General features: G+C 40.4%; 1 protein-coding gene across 3 annotated transcripts in view; it reads right to left on the bottom strand.

Annotated features, from left to right (window-relative positions):
- Window positions 1–3,804: 3,804 nt before the first annotated feature.
- fam222ba (family with sequence similarity 222 member Ba) overlaps window positions 3,805–22,334 on the bottom strand; it is a 157,927-nt gene continuing 139,397 nt past the window's right edge. For all 3 annotated transcript variants that reach the window (XM_061897983.1, XM_061897982.1, XM_061897984.1), the window contains one exon: window positions 3,805–7,264. In XM_061897983.1, the coding sequence (XP_061753967.1) occupies window positions 5,658–7,264 (1,607 nt within the window). In that variant the 3' untranslated portion in view covers window positions 3,805–5,657. The remainder of the gene's footprint in view (window positions 7,265–22,334) is intronic.

Genomic DNA, 22,334 nt, shown 5'->3' on the forward strand with positions numbered 1-22,334 from the left:
GGGAAAGGGCATGTTCACCACTGTGTTACATCATTTTTTCTTTTAACAACACTCAATGTTTGGGAATTAAGGAAACTAATTGTTGAAGCTTTGAAAGTGGAATTATTTCCCATTCTTGTTTTATGCAGAGCGTCAGTTGTTCAACAGTCTGGGGTCTCCGCTGTCGTATTTTACCCTTTATAATGTGCCACACATTTTCGATGGGAGACAGGTCTGGACTGCAGGCGGGCCAAGAAAGTACCCACACTCTTTTTTACGAAGCCACGCTGTTGTAACACGTACTGAATGTGGCTTGGCATTGTCTTGCTGAAATAAGCAGAGGCTTAGATGGCAGCATATGTTGTTCCAAAACTTGTATGTACCTTTCAGCATTAATGGTGCCTTCACAGATGTGTAAGTTACCCATACCTTGGGCACTAATGCACCCCCATACCATCACAGATGCTGGCTTTTGAACTTTGCGTCAATAACAGTCTGGATGGTTCGCTTCCCCTTTGGTCCGGATGACACAATGTCGAAAATTTCCAAGAATAATTTGAAATGTGGCCTCGTCAGACCACAGAACACTTTTCCACTTTGCGTCAGTCCATTTTAGATGATCCCCGGCTCAGAGAAGCCGGCGGCGTTTCTGGATGTTGTTGATAAATGGCTTTCGCTTTGCATAGTAGAGCTTTAACTTGCACTTACAGATGTAGCGACGAACTGTATTTAGTAAAAGTGGTTTTCTGAAGTGTTCCTGAGCCCATGTGGTGATATCCTTTAGAGATTGATATCGGTTTTTCATACAGTGCTGTCTGAGGGATCGAAGGTCACGGTCATTCAATGTTGGATTCCGGCCATGCCGCTTACGTGGAGTGATTCCTCCAGATTCTCTGAACCTTTTGATGATATTATGGAGCGTAGATGTTGAAATCTCTGAATTTCTTGCAATTGCACTTTGAGAAACGTTCTTCTTAAACTGTTTGACTATTTGCTTTTGCAGTTGTGGACAAAGGGGTGTACCTCGCCCCATCCTTTCGTGTGAAAGACTGAGCATTTTTTGGGAAGCTGTTTTTATACCCAATCATGGCACCCACCTGTTCCCAAATAGCTTGCACACCTGTGAGATGTTCAAAATAAGTGTCTGATGAGCATTCCTCAACTTTATCAGTATTTATTGCCACCTTTCCCAACTTCTTTGTCACGTGTTGCTGGCATCAAATTCTAAATTTCATGATTTTGCAAAAAAAAAAAAGTGTCAGTTTGAACATCAAAAATGTTGTCTTTGTAGCATATTGAACTGAATATGGAGTGAAAATGATTTGCAAATCATTGTATTCCGTTTATATTTACATCTAACACAATTTCCCAACTCATATGGAAACAGGGTTTGTATATACAATATACTACATATATGATATATGATGTATGTACTATATACACATGCATATATATATATATATATATATATATAAATACACGGTATATTTAAAGTACCAATGATTGTCACACACACACTAGGTGTGGTGAAATTTGTCCTCTGCATTTGATCAATCCCCTTGATCATCCCCTGGGAAGTAATAGGAGCAGTGGTCAGCAGTGGTGCCGCGCCCGGGAATCATTTATGGTATTAACCCCCAATTCCAACCTTTGATGCTGAGGGCCAAGCAGGGAGGCAATGGGTCCCATTTTTTTTTATAGGGTTTGGTATGACTCGGCCGGGGTTTGAAGTCCCAACCTACCGATTTCAGTGCGGACACTCTAACCACTAGGCCACTGAGTATTAACATACATACACATATATATATACAATATACATATATGATATACATATCATATATATCAGTGGTCCCCAACCACCGGGCCGCGGCCCGATTGGTACCGGGCCGCATAATTTTTTATTCATTTTTATTAAAAAAAGAAAAGAAAAAAAAAATATATATTTTTTTAATTAAATCAACATAAAAAACACAATATACACTTACAATTAGTGCACAAACCACAAAAACTTCCCTTTTTCATGACAGAGAGAAAAAAAAAAAAAAGAACCCCCCCCCGGGCCGCGGGACAAATTATTAAGCGTTGACCGGTCCGCGGTTGGGGACCACTGATATATATATGATATACATATATGATGTATATACAATATACATATATATATGTGTGTAAAAGCTAATAAACATTTTTATTTATGACAAAGACCATTTAAATAGCTGGAATAAAGATTTGAAAAATTTCACATTAAAATATACTACGATATTTATATGTGCAAAAATCAAATTCCTAAAATTAGATAACATTTATTTATGACCAAGCCGGATTAAATATCTGAGGTCAGTTATTGATAGAATATATCTATTCTTTGCTAACATTCTATAGCGCAGATTTTCATTGTATTAAAAATAATGAAATAAAACAAATGATACCGTTTTTAAAAATAAAATAAGACAGATAAAATATCTGAAATCAAGGTTAACAAAAATCGTCTTTTTTGCTAAGTGGATAAAGCACAGATTTTGGTCATATTTACAATGATCAAAAACAAGAAAAAAATAAATATTTTTAATCTAAACAAATCCGATATTAAACACCTAAAATCAAGTAAATATGGGTTTCCTATTAGTATCATATAATGAAAATATATTTTTAGGGGGAAAGAATTGTCACCTAGTGGGTTATGTTGAGAGTAAGTTACCACGGTAACTGGCTGAGTTTACTTACCTGTGTCTTTTGCAACGGAAAACCCTGAATCCTTCATCTCAGGCTTGACATACTCAACATTTTTACTTGGCCTGCTTTTCTGGAGTACACTCAGGACCGCTCAGCTGTCAATCAATCACATGTTATCAATTTGTAGTCACACCTCACAATTTAGTCTCTGGTATTGATTTTTGGGGGAGGTGGAAGGACAGGCACTGAGAGAACATGCATGACATGATGAAGCTCCAGTGGAGGGTTTATGCTTGTTTCAAAATGAATGCAATACATAACCCAAACAATGTCTCAGACCAGGTGAAAGCATAAATTAGAATTTTATTTTATTATTACAATATTACAAAAAGAGTAGCATAATTCTCACGCTCTTCTTGCTTCTTCATCATCTTAAAAAGATGACAAAAGATAGGCTGTGGGCCTTCTTCCTTTTCACAGCAAGGAGGAAAAACCAAAACTTAAATACCAAGTGAATCAAGTATTATAAATAATCACGACTGCAAACTGAAGCTTTGAAACCTGGGCTTGGGGGGAGTTACAGCTCAGTAACTACACATTGCTAAAATATACTTTAGAATGAGAAAATATCACTTCTTTCCTTGTTTCTCGTAACGAATCACTAAGGAATTGCTTGGTCTAGTCAATAAAAAGAAGACAAAGAAAGAAATGCTGTGTCTGTGTATGCTGACTGTCTTTCTTCCTTATTATTTGGGGTTGTCATTAAAACCATGCTTGAGGAAAAGTCCAAGGACCAAACAATTAAGGCTTCTTAGGGGTCGTTAGGTGAACAAACAATTGTGACACACACACACACTCAACCTGGCAACACTCACACTCATCATTAAAATCTTACAGTAGTCTAGTATGTAAGCCAGTGTACAATAAAATAAACAATGCATTTGCTGTTTAACTTACATACATACATACATACATATATATATATATATATATATATATATATATATTATACAGTATATATACACATATGTATACATACATACACACATATATATATATATATATATATAGTATACAGTATATATACATATGTATACATACATACACACACACACACATATATATATATATATATATATATATATATATATATATATATATATATATATATATATATAAATAAAAATACATGTCTGTTGTTTTTACTTCCTGTGATCTTGCAAGTGATCAATTTGGTCTTCACATGAGAATCAGTAGCAACAACACTTCACTTGAAGTAACACTATGTGCTTTATGTACTCTTGTTTGGCCTGCAAAGCAAATCATCTCCACATTCAAGTAATATATTTGTCATGGTTCCGGAAAAAGAAATGCTGTGTAAAATAAAGTCAAACAAATGGCATATCTCTCAAACAGAACGTCAGTGTTGGACTTTGGCTGATGTTTAACTTAAAACGTCACAACCGAAGCCTTCCTGGCCCGGTGACACTGCACTTCTTTTTTTCTTTTTCTTTTGAAACACTTGAATTCATTGCGGCATTTGAAGCAAGGTGGAGCAGAAGTGTGCTCCCTCCTGGCTCCTTGCTATGTACATACAACCTGATGGCGAGAAATCAAGTTTCAATATCACACAAATAAATATGACATGTCATTCTGCGTACGTACACACGCACACACACACACGCGCACACGCGCACACACGCACACACGCACACACACTTTTCTGGCTTGATTTGGAAGTCTTTTCTTGCCTAATCATCTACAGCCAGAAATTCCTCAAATGTAAAAACCCAACAGAAAGAAGGAATCAACGTTTCTCTATTTACTTTGCAAACTAGGGATGTGCTGATCAGCATCGGACGATAAATGCTTTTTAATGACGAACACAAACGCTGACCCCCTTTGGGTAATACTGTATTTGTTTTTAGACCCCAGCTGACTGGCTAGCCGTTAAATGTGTATCTCCATACACTGTGTGAAGCCGCTCCCCTAAACCAATCACCTCGATTACGACAAACAGCCTTTTTTTAGTATCTTATGTAACATTATCACTGGAGTTCAAGGCTAAACATGTTACACACCAAGAGCAAGCAGGAGCAGGTGTGCCAATAGCTAAACGAGCTAGCAGCTAAGGTACCTTGAAACAATATAAGAAATAAGTGCCTAGTAAGGTTTAAGAAGTGTCGATGGAACCACGTTGCAGCAGATATTAACCTTGAATTAGCAAGTAGATTAATGAAGTTGATTAACGAAAGTCTAAAGAGAGGATAATATAACACCTGTTGCTGTGTGAGCATTGTCACAGTCAGTAAACAACACGTAAGAGGAGGGCGGATCGATCCATAAATTGGTAGTGTCAACACAAAGGGTAATATCAGTATGAGATCAATACTAGCATGATTAGGTTAATATTTTTCCTTTTCTTAAAATATACATATTTTTGGATTGTTTGTTTACAAATTCAGGGAATAACTCATTGGGCGCAGGAGGGCTTTAGTGGCAAAAAGGATTTCAGCGCGTAATTATTGTAATTATTGTGTACTATTGACTTTGTTGTATACAACTAAAGAGAATATGGAACTAGTATGAATATTGTTTGATGTTGTTAAACTGTCGAAAGCACTCACCATTAAAACAGAGAAACATTTACAGTTAATACATGTGATCAGTATCAGTATTGGTATTGTACGATCTCACTTATGGATAATCGGTATTGCAGTCAGCAGCATACATCCTTGATCGGAACATCCCTACTGCAAATGTGTGAAGTGGAAGTGACACAGGATCTGTTGAGATCCAGTCGCACACTGAAAGTGAGGCAAGAAAGCAGGGAATGACACAGTAGATTTGTCCTAAATATTCCAGGTAAAAGCATTCACTAACAAAAAAAACAACTAATAAATAAAAGAATTGATCACTTGCAAGATGTATCAACAAAGAATACTATTCTTCATGAAGGAAATGTATTCAATTAAGACTAAAGAAAGTGTTGGAGACAAAGCCATAGCTTATCTGTACCCTGGATGCTGGATGAGAGCACTTCTACCATCCCCGACCTCCCTGCTCACAGGGGGTCCGTGCATCTTAACCATCAACCCTAGATTCTGATCGCGGAAATAGGGCGCCTGGAAGTCCCCGCCCATGTAATCTGCGGTTTGCATCAGATTAGTCTGGGCAGAGGAGATCGGTGGTAGCCGGTAATGGGGAGGCCCAAGGGGCCCGCATTCTAGTGCGGCGCACCCCCCTGGGCCTGCCCCGTGGAATGGCATGGCTACGTCCTGAGAGCCGGAGCTGTCGCTGTTGGGTGTGGGTAGGATGCCGCTGTTCCAAATGTGGGACTGGAAGAAGTGGCCGTTGTTGTAGTGGGCCACCATGCCGTTGTTGACGGGCGGCGAGGGTGTGGGCCGCTCGATAGGAGGTTTGAGTACATACGGCTGACCCACGCACATGTCTGCAGGGTAGCTCATTCCCTTAAAATGGAAGGTGGCTTCCCTCGGAGGCTGCTTGCTGGGTTGGTTCCCGCAATTCTGAATATGGTGGGTCAACTGAGGCTGATTCCAAGAGCGCATATTCTGTTGTTGCTGATTGGCTTGTGGTTGCAGATGCTGTTGAGGGTGCTGTTGCTGCTTGAGATCTGTGTGGTTGGAAGGCAAGTGGTTCATGGTCACGGTGGTAGGAGGGAGGGCCCCCACCGGGATGGTGGCTTTCTCATGGGGGCCGACGATGCAGTTGGGTGGGGGGAAGCCGGAAGCGGCGGAATTGTTGTACATGGACACCCTGGAGCAGGCGTTGATGAGCAGGTTGCGACTGATGGGGCTTGGGTTAGCAATCTGGCCCTCGCACAGGGATGCCGAGCCAGCACTGTGGGCCCGAGCTTGGCAGAACTGGTTGATCTGGTGCACAATGGTGCTCAAGTCCGGCTGGCGGACGTGATGCAACCCTGTGGCCATGGGGAGCGGAATGGTTGAGGTAGAGACGGTCACATTGGGCGGCACCTCGCCATCCGGCAGTTTTCTGCTCCCCGGCAGGCCGGGTGGTGCCTGCTGTTGCTGTTGCTGAAGGTGCTGCTGCTGGATTAAGACAGTGGAGGGCACCTGAGGGTGACCAAGGGCGGGGTGCTGAGAGACAGTCTGCAGTCTAGGTGGGCCCTGAGGGTGTTGGGCCATGGTGAAAGGGTGTCTGAGTGGCATCTGTAGAGTCTGAGGTGCGTCCTGCGGTAGCAGGGCTAAGCTCTGGTTGGACAGAGTCGGGTGATGGTTTAAAGTGCTGGTCGAAGCCACTTGGTAAGGTCCGCTGAGGTGGTTCATGATGACTTCAGGGTGCAGGCGAGCCCGGCTGCCGGCGAAATCCTTGAGGATGCCCTTGACGGCGGGCACTTTGACAACGGCGAGGAGGCCGGCCTTGGCGCTGGCCTGAGAGGAAGGGTAAGGGCTGTAGCGCTGGCCTGATGTGTCCAGCCCGTTGACCGTGCGGCGCACGTGATTCCGCTGGGGGACCTTGACGCTGTTGGGGAAGATCTTGATAGTGAGGGGGTTGTTGGCAACCTTCTTAGCATAGGCATCCAATTCTGCAGGGGTTGGGAAGGGGGTGGATCTCATCCTTTGAGTGGTGTCCCCTGGACAAGAACAAAGTGAAAGTCTTATTTAGTAGAAAGGCAAATTATTTTGCTAGCATCAACTTGATTTGAGACAGTTCAGTATCATTACAGTTGGGTCCCAACACCATTTTTTTTTAGAACAATACTCATAGTTTTTGACAAACAAACAAAACCATTAGACAGAAATAAAAAAAATGGGGTGGCACCATCCCCGTCACTGTCATTGTGCCCTTGGGCAAGACACTTAACCCACGCTGCTTCTACTGCCATGCCCTCTGGTGAATGAATGTTAATGTATCCGTTAGGGCAGCTGTGGCTACAAATGTACCTTACCACCACTAGTGTGAATGAATGATGTATTCTCAGTGTAGCTAGAAAACAGCGCTATGTTAATCTAGTTCATTATTAGCATTATTGTTGTTTTTTGTTTTTTTTAAATACCTTTTTGGTTGTAAAATGTGTGGCAATGATGTTCCTTGGGGCTGTATAAAGAGCGCGACGTGACAGCAGATGAGTAATTAGATACATCAGCAGCGTTTCTGATCTGCGTGGAGACTTTTCTGGCTTCAGCTAGCAGAAGTTTGTTACACCTGCTAAGCATCCAGGCTATATTTAACCAGTCAAAGTGACAAGATGATTGTGTTTCTACGTGACTGGGCGTGTGTTTCGCTCAGCAGCCCATTAGAAAGAGCTAAGACAAAAAAAAACGAGTATGCAGGTGCTTGATAATGTATTGCTGCATATTTTTTTAAATACCATATAACTTGTTTTATGTTGCAATCGAGTTGGTTGCGTTCACATTGGAACCAGTTCATGCCGACGCTCCTTTGACTGGCTGACTGATGTCGACATAAGCGGTTGCTGACATAACTAGCTGTTGCTTGCACATTTACTTGTTACTTTGTCCACAGACATTAAGTAATAAATGTTTTTTAATCCACGGCAGTTTGTTGACATACTGTACAGTGGAACCTCGATTTGAAACCACAGGCTGAATAGAAATATGCTGTGTTGTACAAAGCTTGCCTCATGTACAAACGTTTCATCCACTCATTGTGTGCCTCGCAGCTTCTGATGCACATTCGGTCAGGACAGCAAGTGCTGTCGTTAGCTCCTCTGCTATTTTGTGTGCTTTTTTTATTTTTTAGCTTTTTTAAATTTTTTTTAGTTTTGCTAACTTAATATAAGTCCAAAAAAACAATTAACAAGTGATGTGTGGTTTGAAACATTTAGGAAGAATCTATAGCATTGTCCTCCCGTCTAAAGAAATTTCTCCCGAAGATGTTGCTTTTATCTCGTAGCATTCAATCCGACCATGCTTGTGTCTGCAGCGATCACTTTGTAAAATGTTTGTTTGAACATTTGATTTGTTTGAGAAACTTTCTGTGATGCAATCAAGTTTTTTTCTCTACTATGTTAATAGTGTTTGATAGCAGAAATAAACTTAAGAAAAGGACAATACATCGCATTAGTTTGTGTTCTTTTGTGGTTGCTATGCTTAACTATCAATCAATCAATGTTTACTTATATAGCCCTAAATCACTAGTGTCTCAAAGGGCTGCACAAACCACAACACAAACCACTACGACATCCTCGTTAGGCATATAACTACAAAGACCTGGTTGTGCAAATAAACTAACGTCATGTTAAGTCCTAGTAATAAATATTGTGATTGTTGGTCCAATCCACCTAATTTTTGTTGTCCATTTTCATAACAGAAACTAAAAGCTTGTCGTTTGAGACACTAGTGATTTAGGGCTATATAAATACAATTTGATTGATTGACTGACTTTAGAGTTTTTGTTGTGCAGGAAAGCCAAGTGTTTTATTTGACTCGGATGACCACATTATTGCATCTTTGGTGGTATTTGTTATCATCAAGGCAATATCCTTAATGTATTAATAAACTAAATGAATAAATCTGTCATAGGCTCAACAGCATACTGAATCTTTATATCGCTAACTACAGGGACAACCATGGCTATTTAATGAGATAAAATATGAACTTCACAAAATAAAAACAACTGCAGACATGTATTGTATCTGAGACTAATATTTGTAACAGAAAATTAAATGGTTAAAGCATCACGATGATAGCAGCATGGCACTCGTTTATCAAACACGTTGCTTAGTGAGCAACGCATGAAAAAGTCCAACATTGTCTTTAGTGAATTATTACTTAGTTTGTTGAACCCATCAGATGTAAAGTCTTTATGTGCCTCCAATATTTTCTTCTTTAAATTCTTGTAAATGTTGAAAAAAGTGAGGTCTTGGGGATGATAAATGGTTTAAATCTTTCAAAAAATTTTATTTTTTAAGAGTGTATAAATCCACTCATCCCATTTTAAATAATTTTTCATGATCACTTTTATATTTGCAATTAAACCTTTCAAAACACACCCAAATTTGCAGTGATTTACACTGATACAGGTGAATAAGCAGTAGCTTAATGGGACTCTGGACCACTGCCTTAAACCTAGAACAGGCTGGAAATTATTGTAGGTCACGCGACTGCAACTCAACAATACAGGTTACTACTACTATGCTTTTATTTCAAAGCTTACTTTGGTCTGAACAGGAAATCACTGTGTGCGCGTTATTACACTGGGTACCTATACATCTGTTATTTTGCTATTTTTTTCATGCTTTTCAGCAATAATGATGAAGATACATGTTGACATAAACTGACTGCTTTTTCATAGAAACGATCAATTTAAAGGCCTACTGAAATGAGATTTTCTTATTTAAATGGGGATAGCAGGTCCATTCTATGTGTCATACTTGATCATTTCGCGATATTGCCATATTTTTGCTGAAAGGATTTAGTAGAGAACATCCACGATAAAGTTCGCAACTTTTGGTCGCTAATAAAAAAGCCTTGCCTGTACCGGAAGTAGCAGACGATGTGCGCGTGAGGTCACCGGTGTGAGGGCTAACCACATCCTCACATTGCTTATAATGTGACCCACCAGCAGTAAGAGCAATTCGGACTGAGAAAGCAACAATTTCCCCATTAATTGGAGCGAGGATGAAAGATTCGTGGATGAGGAAAGTTATAGTGAAGCACAAAAAAGAAAAAAAAAGAAAGGCGACGGCTCCAGGCGGTGGCAGTGGGAGCGTTTCAGATGTAATTAGACACATTTACTAGGATCATTTGGGAAAATCCCTTATCTGCTTATTGTGTTAATAGTATTTTAGTTAGATTATAAAGTCATACCTGAAAGTCGGATGGCTGCGGTGAACGCCAGTGTCTCTGAGAGAAGCCGAGGAGCCAAGATCACAGCTGCCTTTTTGAGCTGCAGGATTAGGTCGCGTAATCCACTCAAATCTCCGGTAAGAGCAGACTTAATATCACAATTTTCCCATCCAAAAACTTGCTGGTTGACGTACAGAAACATGTTCGCTTGACCGCTCTGTGTTAAAGCTTTACACCAAATAAAAAAGAAACACCGGCTGTCTTTCGGTTGTTAAAGGCAGCTGCAATCCACCGCTTTCCACCATCAGCATTCTTATTTGATGTCTCCATTATTAATTGAACAAATTGCAAAAGATTCAGCAACACAGATGTCCAAAATACTGTGCAATTGCGCGATGAAAAGAGACGACTTTTAGTCGTAAGTGAAGCTGGGCTAATATGTCCCCTCCAATCAATAACGTCACAAACACGCGTCATCGTTCCGCGACATTTTCAACAGGAAACTCCGTGGGAAATTTTTAATTGTAATTTAGTAAACTAAACCGGCCGTATTGGCATGTGTTGCAATGTTAAGATTTCGTCATTGATATATAAACTATCAGACTGCGTGGTCGGTAATAGTGGGTTTCAGTAGGCCTTTTTAGATCTTATGTTGACGGATACAATTGAGCAAGTCTGTCGACGTCGACTTACCCAGGTTATAATCTTTAACAAAAAAATAAATATTGACATTCATGATGTCAATATGCATAATGGACCTGCTAATGCAGTTTGTTTATCCATAGTGAAGTTACATGTGTGCGCAGATGTCCCACCTGTTGGGAGCCATACCATAAATATTGGTCCAGCATATTCAAGATGGAGGACTAAATAACACAATTTTAGTCAACACACCCTTATTTAATATAGCCTTATAAGTTTAGGTATAATTGATTAATAATACGTTACACTCGGTTGTTAAAGCAGCAACGTTTGTGGTTTCATACAAAGTTGGCTGTTCTACTCAGTCTCACAGCGACCAAACTAAGCTTAAGGGATGAGACCTGAAACTGAACTCGAAACCGTCTGCACCAGTCAACTGTGCCAACTGGCTAATTAATTCCTCTTTTATTTGTGAGCAGGAAACAATGCACAGTGATGTGCAGGGTCTATATAGGGCGGTACACAAGGGGGGCTGCTGTGTGACAAACTGTTCAGCCTGCTGATGGCAGCCTCATTAATGTCGGGGTCTGGGCCAAGGAGTGCGAGTCGGCACCCGCCAACGCAGAGGCCCTAATGTCTGTCACTGAATAAATGCCAGTGCAAGCAAACACAGATGGATGAATGCACCTTCGCACAAGTACACATAGTCTTCAGCTGTCAAAACATCGCTAATGATAAATGACCTTCTGAAATGAACGCTGACTACAGATTTACTAAATGGTATTCACATTATTCATAATGTCAATATGCATAATGGACCTGGCAATGCCGTTTGTTTAACCATAGTGAAGTTACATGTTAGGAGCCATACAATGTGTTTCTTTTTTTACACTTTTACAATTACATATGATCATTGGGCACAGTATTACTGTCAGGGAGGTACTGCATCAAAAAATATATTTATTATTGGCGCCTATTATTTAGTGTACACTGACACTACAGAGCTTTTGTATTGAATCTAGACTGGATAGTGTAAATACAAACAGCTACCTGACAAGATAACGCAGTCCTTCTCAAACAGTGGGGTGGGCCCTCATAGGGGAGGGGCCACGGTGCAAAGGCAGGGGCGGCGCGTGTGACCTCGGGCAACATGCTTTTTTTTCTCCGTACAGAATATGATTAAGCGTACATTATGTAGCACTTGGCTTCACTGCAACCACAGTGGGAGATGGGGAAATGCGGCTGAGTTGTTTCCTTTACTGTTAATAATCTTACAATGTTATGCAGAGGTATAGTTATAACAATTTTAAAGACAAATTATACTATGTATAGTCACGGTGGAGAGTGCGGGAGCGCAAAATATTTTCTTCTATCCAGGGGGGCGTAACAGAAAATGATTGAGAAGCACTGGGTGTTTGAGTAAATTGTTTTCGTCAGTGTACACATTGCTCGGGCTGAAAAGACTAGGCGACCTAATCTACATTGTCAACTTTTTATTGATGTCAACTATTTGTTATTGTTGACATGTCACTTAGTTATTTTCTTGTACCGCTAACCCGGTGGTTCTCAAATGGGGGTACGCGTACCCCTGGGGGTACTTGAAGGTAGGCCAAGGGGTACGTGAGAATTTTTTAAAAATATTCTAAAAATAGCAACAATTCAAAGATCCTTCATAAATATATTTATTGAATAATACTTCAACAAATGTAAGTTCATAAACTGTGAAAAAAAAATACAACAATGCAATATTCGGTGTTGACAGGTAGATTTTTTGTGGACATGTTCCATAAATATTGATGTTAAAGATTTCTTTTTTTGTGAAGAAATGTTTAGAATTAAGTTGATGAATCCAGATGGATATCTTTTACAATCCCCAAAGAGGGCACTTTAACTTAATGATTACTTCTATGTGTAGAAATCTTTATGTATAATTGAATCACTTGTTTATTTTTCAACAAGTTTTTAGTTATTTTTACATCTTTTTTTTCCAAATATTTCAAGAAAGACCACTACACATGAGCAATATTTTGCACTGTTACACAATTTAATAAATCAGAAACTGATGACGTAGTGCTGTATTTTACTTTATCTCTTTTTTTCAACCAAAAAGGCTTTGCTCTGATTAGGGGGTACTTGAATAAAAAAAAAATTCACAGGGGGTACATCACTGAAAAAGGGTTGAGAACCACTGCGCTAACCCACAACCTAACTCCTGGGGGTAGAACTTCCAAAAAAGAACAAGCAAGGGAAATAAAAATAAAAAAGCAGAGTCAGGGAAGTTACCAAAGATAGAAAGTACACCCAAACACTCTAAAGCAGGGGTCTCAAACTCAATTTACCTGGGGGCCACTATTTGCAGAAACTGGTTGAGGCTGGGCCGCAAGAAAAGATTTCTAAAAAAAATAAAACATGCACTTTTTAATGAATTCACCTTCTTTGAATGGCTTTCCCGGCCGAGCAACCTACTTACCAACTCTCACGATCTTTCCGGGAAACACCCGTATATTAGTGCCCCTCCCGACAATCTCCCGGGGCAAACATTCTCCTGGTTTTCACCCGGACAACAATAATTAGGGCGAGCCGTGATGGCACTGTCTTTAGCGTCCTTTACAAACTGCCGTCTCGTCCACTTTTACACCATACAAACAGTGTGCTAGCCCAGTCACATATTGAATGAGGCTTCTGCAGACCCACGGAAGTGACTGCAAGACATACTTGATCAACAGCCATACAGGTCACACTGAATGTGGCCGTATAAACAACTTTATCACTGTTATAAATATGCGCCACACTGTGAACCCACACCAAACAAGATTGACAAACACGTTTTGGGAGAACATCCGCACCATAACACAACATAAACAAAAGAGAACAAATACCCAGAATCCAATGCAGCCCTAACTCTTCCTAGCTACAATAGGGGGGTGTATATTGTAGCCCGGCTGGGTTGGCACGCTGTTTGTACAGGTTGTAAAGGACGCTAAAGATAGTGCCCCCACAGTGCCCCCTTAATATTGTGGTTTGGGTGAAATCCGGGAGAATGATTACCCCTTGAGGGGCACTGAAAATTGGGAGTTTCCCGGAAAAATCGAGGTTATACAAGTATGACGTTGTAAAGCGCCATTCATATAAAACTTGCGGGCCGCACCAACATTACATTTTCACATCAAGGTGCAGGCCGCAATATAACGTCTCGCGGGCCGCGTGCTTGAGATCCACGCTCTAAAGTGTGGCAAGATTTCATTGAAATCAGGAATTTGCATTCTTATTCATGTTTACAAACACTAAATTGGCCCTAGTGTGTGAATGTTGTCCATCTGTGTCGGCCCTGCGATGAGGTGGCGACTTGTCGAGGGTGTACCCCCAAATGCAGCTGAGATAGGCTCCAGCATCCCCCCGGGATCCGAAAAGGGACAAGCGGTAGAAAAGGGATGGATGGATTCATGTTTAAAAATGCCTTGGACACAGGTGGATTTTGAGGACAAAAATTATTTAAATGAGTAAAAGTTTAGTTATTGTGTACTATTGGTATTGTTTCACTCAAACAATTGTATATAATAACATTGAATAAGGAAAGAGTTTAATTATTGTGTTGATAATGTTAAACTGTCACAAGCACTCGCTATAAATAAAAAAACATTTTTAAAGTTAACGCATGTGATTGGTACTGATATTGGCCAATCTCATGATAGGACAATCGGTAATGAAATGGGCAGCATAAAACCATGATCAGAACATCCCTATTCAATGTATTGTAATCTCTCTGTATTTAAACCTTAGCATAACATTGGACTGGGTATGTTCGTTGCCACAGGCTCTAATCATCCCTTCGCTTTGATTTGTTTGCCTCTATTTGTAGCACAATAGTGAATGGTTACAAAAGCAATGCACTGCATCTGGAAACTGACCAATCCATTACATTGGAAACGGGATTATGCATTGCTAACAAAACAAAGGCAGTAGGGATGGGCGTAATGCTGATTAATTGGGTCCTGAGGCAAAATGGAGTGCACTGATTTCCTGCAACGAGCAAAGGCACTGGTGGTTTAGTCTAAGCTAATTTGCGACAAATTTGAGATACTGTACATCTACGTACAACACTAGACATATTAATAAATCACTGGAATTGGAATAATAAGTGAGAAATGACCATCTCCAACAGGGAGGCAAAAAACGGGCGTATGTAATAGTTTAGCGAAAATTAAATGGAGTAAAAAGTAAGGGCTTGTGATTATGTGTGCTCATAAGCAAGTGTTGCCTATTAGCATTTGACCCTTCACTTCAAACCTGGATTAATTGAAGAACTTTAAGCACCAAGGGAAGGTTAATGAGGATGCAAGTGAAGTTTGAAGGCGGCTGCTGTTGGTGACGAGCGAATCATCTCAGATCTCCAGCTAAGCAGGAGAAAGGAGGCTGGTTTGGCCACGTGTTAATTACCCCGCTGCTGGCACACAAGTGCACAGTCAGCACGTCTCTAATTAGGGCTTCTTTTATTCAAACTACTGTTTTTATTGAACGAGGTTTAAGCAGCAGGGGGCTGTGCCGCACACTGATGTAAATTGCATTTCTTTTCTCAGAACGGGAAATTGAGTCTGAGGCTTGGGTGTCAAATTAGACAGTGGAGTTTAGACCTTCAAAACGCAGCTGCACACAGCATGCCAGGGTGACGGAGCAGGGATCTAAGATATCCAGAAAAAATATATTATAAGGAGTAGAAGAAATATGGTTGGCTTTTGATCTCAGTGAGATGCAAAACAATAAATAAAATCAGCCCTGTGGCCTCGCAGAGCTCCTTGTTTGTTCTGCCTGGAAGAATGGAGGATCAAAGTCCACTTCCTGGTGTTTCAGACGTCCCGCCGGTGCAATGAGCCCTTTTCTCCACGACCCGTTGTAACTATGTGCACCTGATATACTTCTCAGCCATCATCTACTAACAAGCGCTACGTGATGATAAATAACACATCTGCCTTGGCCTTAGCGCTGGCGGAGACCTGCTAGCTCTTAACTTTAAACAACTTCTTCTGTGCACAGGCTCCGCTGTAGCAAAGCAGGCAAAAGCACGGCAACCCTGGTGGTGTGGCGCTCATGGTGAAAATAGAGGAAGGAGAAAGTGTCAAAGACAGCTTGTAGCAGTCCAGGACTCTATGGGACTTAAGTGGTGGTGGAAGGATAGTGCTGGGATTGTTACAAAATTGGAGCCCATTATGTCAACGCTGTCTTTAACTTGATTTTTAGTGACAACTAAACTAAATGTGGTTGAGCAAATATCTCATTAGTTTCTTTCACACATGTTTCTGGCCCAGGGAATGTTACACCTCTGTTTCGCCGCAGAGAAACAGATACTAGGCAATTGCTTGTGTAACGGTTCCCGTGGCGGAATGCAGTTGGCATGGGATTAGGGATAAAACATTAAACGGTAATAATGATAACCACGGTAAAACCCAGACAGTTAGTATTACCGTTTCAATAAAAATTATCCAAAAAAATGTGATTGATAACTGCACTTTGATAAATTCATGAACTGACTGGCGCCAGCTCACTAGCTTAAATGCTAATATTAAAAAAAATACATTAATGTCTTTCCCCATTGAAAAACAACATACTCCAATCTCAACTTTTATAAACACATTGCTGTCTGAGCAACATAGCTATTCAGTTGTGCACATTGAACCTACAAGCTGTACTCTCTTAAAACAGAGTGAATGTGCTAAGGGAATACGAAATTCAGGTGTTTTTACGATGCGTTCAAGGCCTGCTGAAGAGAGTAGGACACCACAAAGCCTACCAGAAATAATAAACAATAATAATTGGTTTTATTTGAAATCGGTTTTATTATTTAACAAATATCATTTACATGTTTTAGAATTCCGTTTACCACTCATTTTACCACCACTGTGTGTGTGCTTTTTGTGTAATAAATACCTTTTTTTTTTTTTTTGAATGTCTCTTAATTACCGTATTTTCCGGACTATAAGCACTCACAAAATCTTAGAAGAAAAAAAGTTTTACATATATTAACTGCACCGGACTATAAGCCACAGATATATAACGTTTAGTTGTGAAATTATATATTTACATTTCTTAAATGGTTATTTACATACCTAAACTGTTTCTAAACGGTGCCTGTAACAAAGCAATAAAACGGCTGATCAAACAAAACAGAAAAGTCATTGATGTTTTTTTCATCATTCTCCTGTGCACTGAAACCACTGAAGTAATCTTCTTCAGTGTCAGAGTTGAAGACTTCATCTTTGTCAGGATTTTTATCAGGATTATTTTTCCTTGTATTTTGTTAACACTTTAAGTTGAACAATTTCTTAAAGTGTATCATTTTAGTACGTTGTTTTATTTCTTTGACTAATCCATTCAATAAATTAACCGTTAGCGACGCAAAATCCATAGATTAGCCACACCTGTGTGCTGCAAGTCGGCCAGCTGCTAGGGTAGTGACCTTTTGTGTCAGTGTGTCTGTAAACTCCTTTTTTTTCTCTTCCATTCGGGCAGTTGCTGGAGGTTCCATCTCCATCGTTGGGGTCCCTATAGGTTGGTTGGGTGGTTCACTTGGCCCTGTGCTGGTCGGTACTGTGGCGGCCGACCCAACTGTGCGGCCTGGGGCGGGCCCCGCCGTGCTGTCCTGGGGATGTTTGGCTAGTGGGGGTCCGGTTGCTGGTGGAGCGGGGCAGTATTCCCGTCCGGCTGCGGGGAGTCTCTGGGCCCCACGGGGCGGGGTGGCCTATCAAATCCCCCCGCATGGGGTGTGGTCTCTCGCTGGCTTGATGATAGTAGAAATGATGGGCAAAAAAAGTGTAGTTCACCTGTAAAGGCGCCTGGCGGCTGCTAAGTTCTTGAGTAGAGACGACTCAAGGCTGTTATAAAATAGAAAAAAAGTGTTTTTCAAGTTATGGCTTTTGTCTTGTTTGCACGTTGAACTTGCATCGGTGGTGTCTACAACAAAAGAAAATGTGTTGTAGGAGTATGTTTTGTCCTGGAAAGATTTAGCTTCGGAGTTCGTTTCGACATTTTGTAGTTTGGGAAGGAACAGTTAAGTGTGTCAAGGACAATTGAGCGATCCCAGAAACATGCCATCCCTTTCCCAGTCAAATGTTCTTTCTTCTCATAATTACGGAATTTCAGTCACATTTATGTCAATTTCTGTGATATTCTGTGTTTAACAGTCAATTACATTTTTTATTGGACAGTTATTTGATTCTGTCTGTGATTCCGTTAATGCGGAAATTATTCGAGAAACAACAACAGTGGAACCTATTTGTGTCAATGCCCCTTAGCTGGAGGAGTGCAACAATACATGTATCTGTATTGAACTGTTCAAAATAATGGTCTCGGTTCGATAATACTATGAACGGAACGATACACAATATTATATTTTTTTCATCAACTTCTTTGCAGACAATGCAGCCTAGTGTGAAATAGTCGACCAAACCGCTGAGACAGAAGCTACCCCTCGCCACCCCAAAGGGAATAAGCAGTAGAAAATGGATAGATGGATGGATGGAAATACTCCTGAAGTCGAAGATCTTCCACCCTCCTTCAGATCTGGCGTTTGAATATACATTGGGTTTCGTATTACGTATTACCCTGAAAGTAAGCGTGACATGCAATAAAGTACAACTGTACAGTGTGTCGAAGTGTCACACTCAATGCTAAACTACATTGATGGAGAAACAAACATTTATATCGACATCGACTCAATGCAAAAACAAGGAAAACCAGACAAAAAGAGAAGCATGCATACTAGGGCTACACATTTTACCTGGGTCAGTACGATTCAAAGAGGTCAAAATATATCGACTGCTACTTTTATTGCGGTTGACATGCTACCTTTTTCTGTTGCAGACATTGGGCTTCAGGACATGCTGTGTTGAAACAAATGTTAATAATTTCAATAAACTGTAAGCTAAAAAGGCATGGACAGTTCCTTTGTTTATTGGAAGAATATCAAACTGACATTTAGGTATCAAACTGTACATTTTGTGTATTGTTGCACCACTAAAAGGTGGTTTTCCACATAAGCGAAATTGAAACCAAAACTATCCATTGTTTGCACATTTTATTTGTGTTTTTTGCCAGAGATATAAGGAGAATGGGTAATATAGTATTTTTGACGATATGGCGGTTTCTTGACATTGATTTCCTCCATTTGTGTACATTTTTTAAGGGGAGATTATTAAAACAATTCTGAATTGTACTGTTCAAATTAACATGTAAAAAATCAGATACATGTTACAGAATATAGGCAGAAAAACAATTGGATTTGAAACGTTTACATTTAAAAAAGAATAAATCAGATACATGTCACATATGGGCAAAAAAAATAAATCTGAATTGACCTGCAGTGTAAACATCAGCATAAGGAGACATTTCAGATCGAAAGTGTATGTGAGAATATCTCATAATTCCACATTATGAAATTTATTTATTTGGTATTTATTATTTGATGTATTTGTGACACACAGTAAACAGTGCCAGTGATGCTTGGATTTGCAGTAGTGTTTGCGATATATAGATCAGTTTTATTTTGTAGAACTACTCTACTTCAATCCTGCATTTTCTACACCCCTTAGTGTACTACGGAAAATTTAGAAAAAGATTGCCACATTATGAGTTTTCGCATCAATACGTCAAAATCAAATGTCGTTAAAACCGGAATGACTAATACATAACCTCGGCGATAATCGAGAGAATTACTGTTTGCGTTTTTTTTGTACTTACACACATTCTGTAGTTCAGTCCTTTGTATGAATTTTGAACCTTGTCTATGCATCCATCCATCCATCCATCCATTTTCTACCGCTTATTCCCTTTCGGGGTCGCTGGCGCCTATCTCAGCTACAATCGGGCGGAAGGCAGGGTACACCTAATCCTATGCAAAGGTTGATAAATGAGTCCCAAGGCTAATGTTGAGCTTTTATTTTAAATCTTACTTTCCACTGAACAGGATGTCACGGTGTATACAATCTATTGCTGTTTAACTGGACAAGTAGTTTTGTTGCATTCTTGTTCCACACTGCTTAGCGATAATGAGTAAGTTAACAATACTACAACATATGTCAACATAAACGGATCATGTTTTTTTTAATAAGAAAAGCAGTCCACCATGTCAGTTGAGACCACTTTTTACTAATGGTAACATGGAGGACAAGACTTGATGAGTTGGTTGTCAGAGATGGGTTGTCGACATAAGCAGACTATACAATATAGAAAAAAATCTTTTAAGAGTTATTTATTTTTCCAGTTCCCTTGGTTTCAAATTATTTGGTTTCAATGAGCACTGGAGTCCTTGATGTGACACCGACTGCTAATGATACTTTGAAAAGCGGATGAAAAAGGAAACCATTATGTGAGAATGATGAGGACGGGGGTTAGGGGGCATTAGACACACAGCTAAGACAAACAGTGCTGAGTGAAGTACGCAACACCCCCAAAAGATATTATAGAGTTGGACAGAAAATCCAATTGAACTACCCTTTGGTTCTGAGATTGGATGTGTCATGGTGAGCCGCACAAAGGGGAAGCAGAGTACCAGTCTTGTTGACAGCAGCACCATGTCACTAGCCTGCCTGAGTGAGGCAACAGACGCTGGCACTTAGCAGACTCCCTCATGCTTGCTGATCTCCCAGGGGGTTGGCTGATTACTGTGATTCTGAAATTACAGTCTTGATGAGCTGTAGCATTTTACGGCAAAGAAAAAAAATGCTGTAGAAAGTAGGTCGCACTGAGGTGGAGTTGCCATTTCTGAAGAAAAAGATAACGATTGCCCTAGTGTGATAATGTGAGTGTGAATGTTTGCTGTCTACCTGTGTTGCCCCTGCGATGAGGTGGCAACTTTTTCAGGGTGTACACCACCTCCCGTCTGAGTGCAGCTGGGATAAGGTACAGCCCCGAAAGGGGCAAGCTGTAGAAAATGGAAGAATGGAAAACAAGTGGAGGAGGAAGACTTTTGAGGATTGAATGGGCGATTGATATTTTGAAAAGTATTTTTATGATCAAATAAACAACATGTATTTTTGTGAATAAACTACTCTTTTAATCACTATAAAAGGGACTTTTTGAACTCGAGTCAGGGTGAGAATGACATCGCATTGCAGGGCCATATATTAACAATTGCAGGTGATTCTGACCTGAGAAATTGAGTTATAGCAGTTTGGGTAGTTGCAGGCTTTGAGCGCCTGTCTTATTTGGTTCTCCTCCTTTTCTCTGTCATGGTTGTCTGTGATCAACTTGGTGCGATCGTATAGGGTGCGGACTACTGACAGTTTGTGTGCTGTGGGGTGATCTGATGTCCATAGTAAGTATTGATCCGTATGTGTGGGTTTTCTGTATATTGTTGTCTTGATGCTTCCATCCTCAATGTGGTTGATTTTCATGTCCAGGAAAGCGATGGATCTGTGCTCTTCCTCTTCATGAATGAACTTTATGTTTCCCGTCTCGTCTATGGTGTTTAAGTGGTCTGTGAGTCTTCGTGTGTAACCGGTCTCAATCTTTTCCAGGATGTCGTTCACATAGCGCCTCCAGAGGGACAGTCTACATCCTTCGGGAACGGGGGCTACGGCTTTGGCCTCCAGGTCCTCCATGAAGAAGCCACTCATGATGGCTGAGAGGGGGTCCCCCATGGCAAAACCCTTCTTCTGTCTGTATATGGTCCCTCTGAACAGGAAATATGTAGACTTGGCTACGAATGATAACAACTGGACTATGTTTTCAACTGTTAGGTTTGTTCTTTTCCGGAGTGTTGAGTCTGCTTGCAGGTGGTTCTGTACTATGTTTATTGTGACGTCCACTGGTGTTTTTGTAATTAGGAGACTACATCGTGGGATATGAGTATCTCGTCTGATTCTACTTTTACAGTGTTTAATTCTTGTGCCAGCTGCTTTGAGTTTTTGCAGTGTTGCTTCTTTCTGGCCTAGGAGAGGTTTTGTTATCTCGACAAGGGCTTTCGAAAGATTGTATGTGACTGAGCCTATGCTGTCAACAATTGGGCGGAGTGGAGCGTCTTTTTTATTTATTTTAGGGGTGCCGTATATTCTAGGGGTGATACTGGCTGTCGGTACTAAAAAACTGTAGTCGTCATTGTCTATTTTTCCCTCGTCCACTAATGGTTTTAGTAGAGTCTTCAGTTTTTTCTTATTGTCTTCTGTCTGTTCCTTTTTTAGAACTTCATATGTGTCTTTATCCTCCAGCATAACTATCATTTGGCTTTCATATTGTTTTGTGTCCATAATGACTGCTGTC

The sequence above is a fragment of the Nerophis ophidion genome, linkage group LG04 (assembly GCF_033978795.1).
Source record: "Nerophis ophidion isolate RoL-2023_Sa linkage group LG04, RoL_Noph_v1.0, whole genome shotgun sequence".
In the NCBI taxonomy this organism is placed as follows: Eukaryota; Metazoa; Chordata; class Actinopteri; order Syngnathiformes; family Syngnathidae; genus Nerophis; species Nerophis ophidion.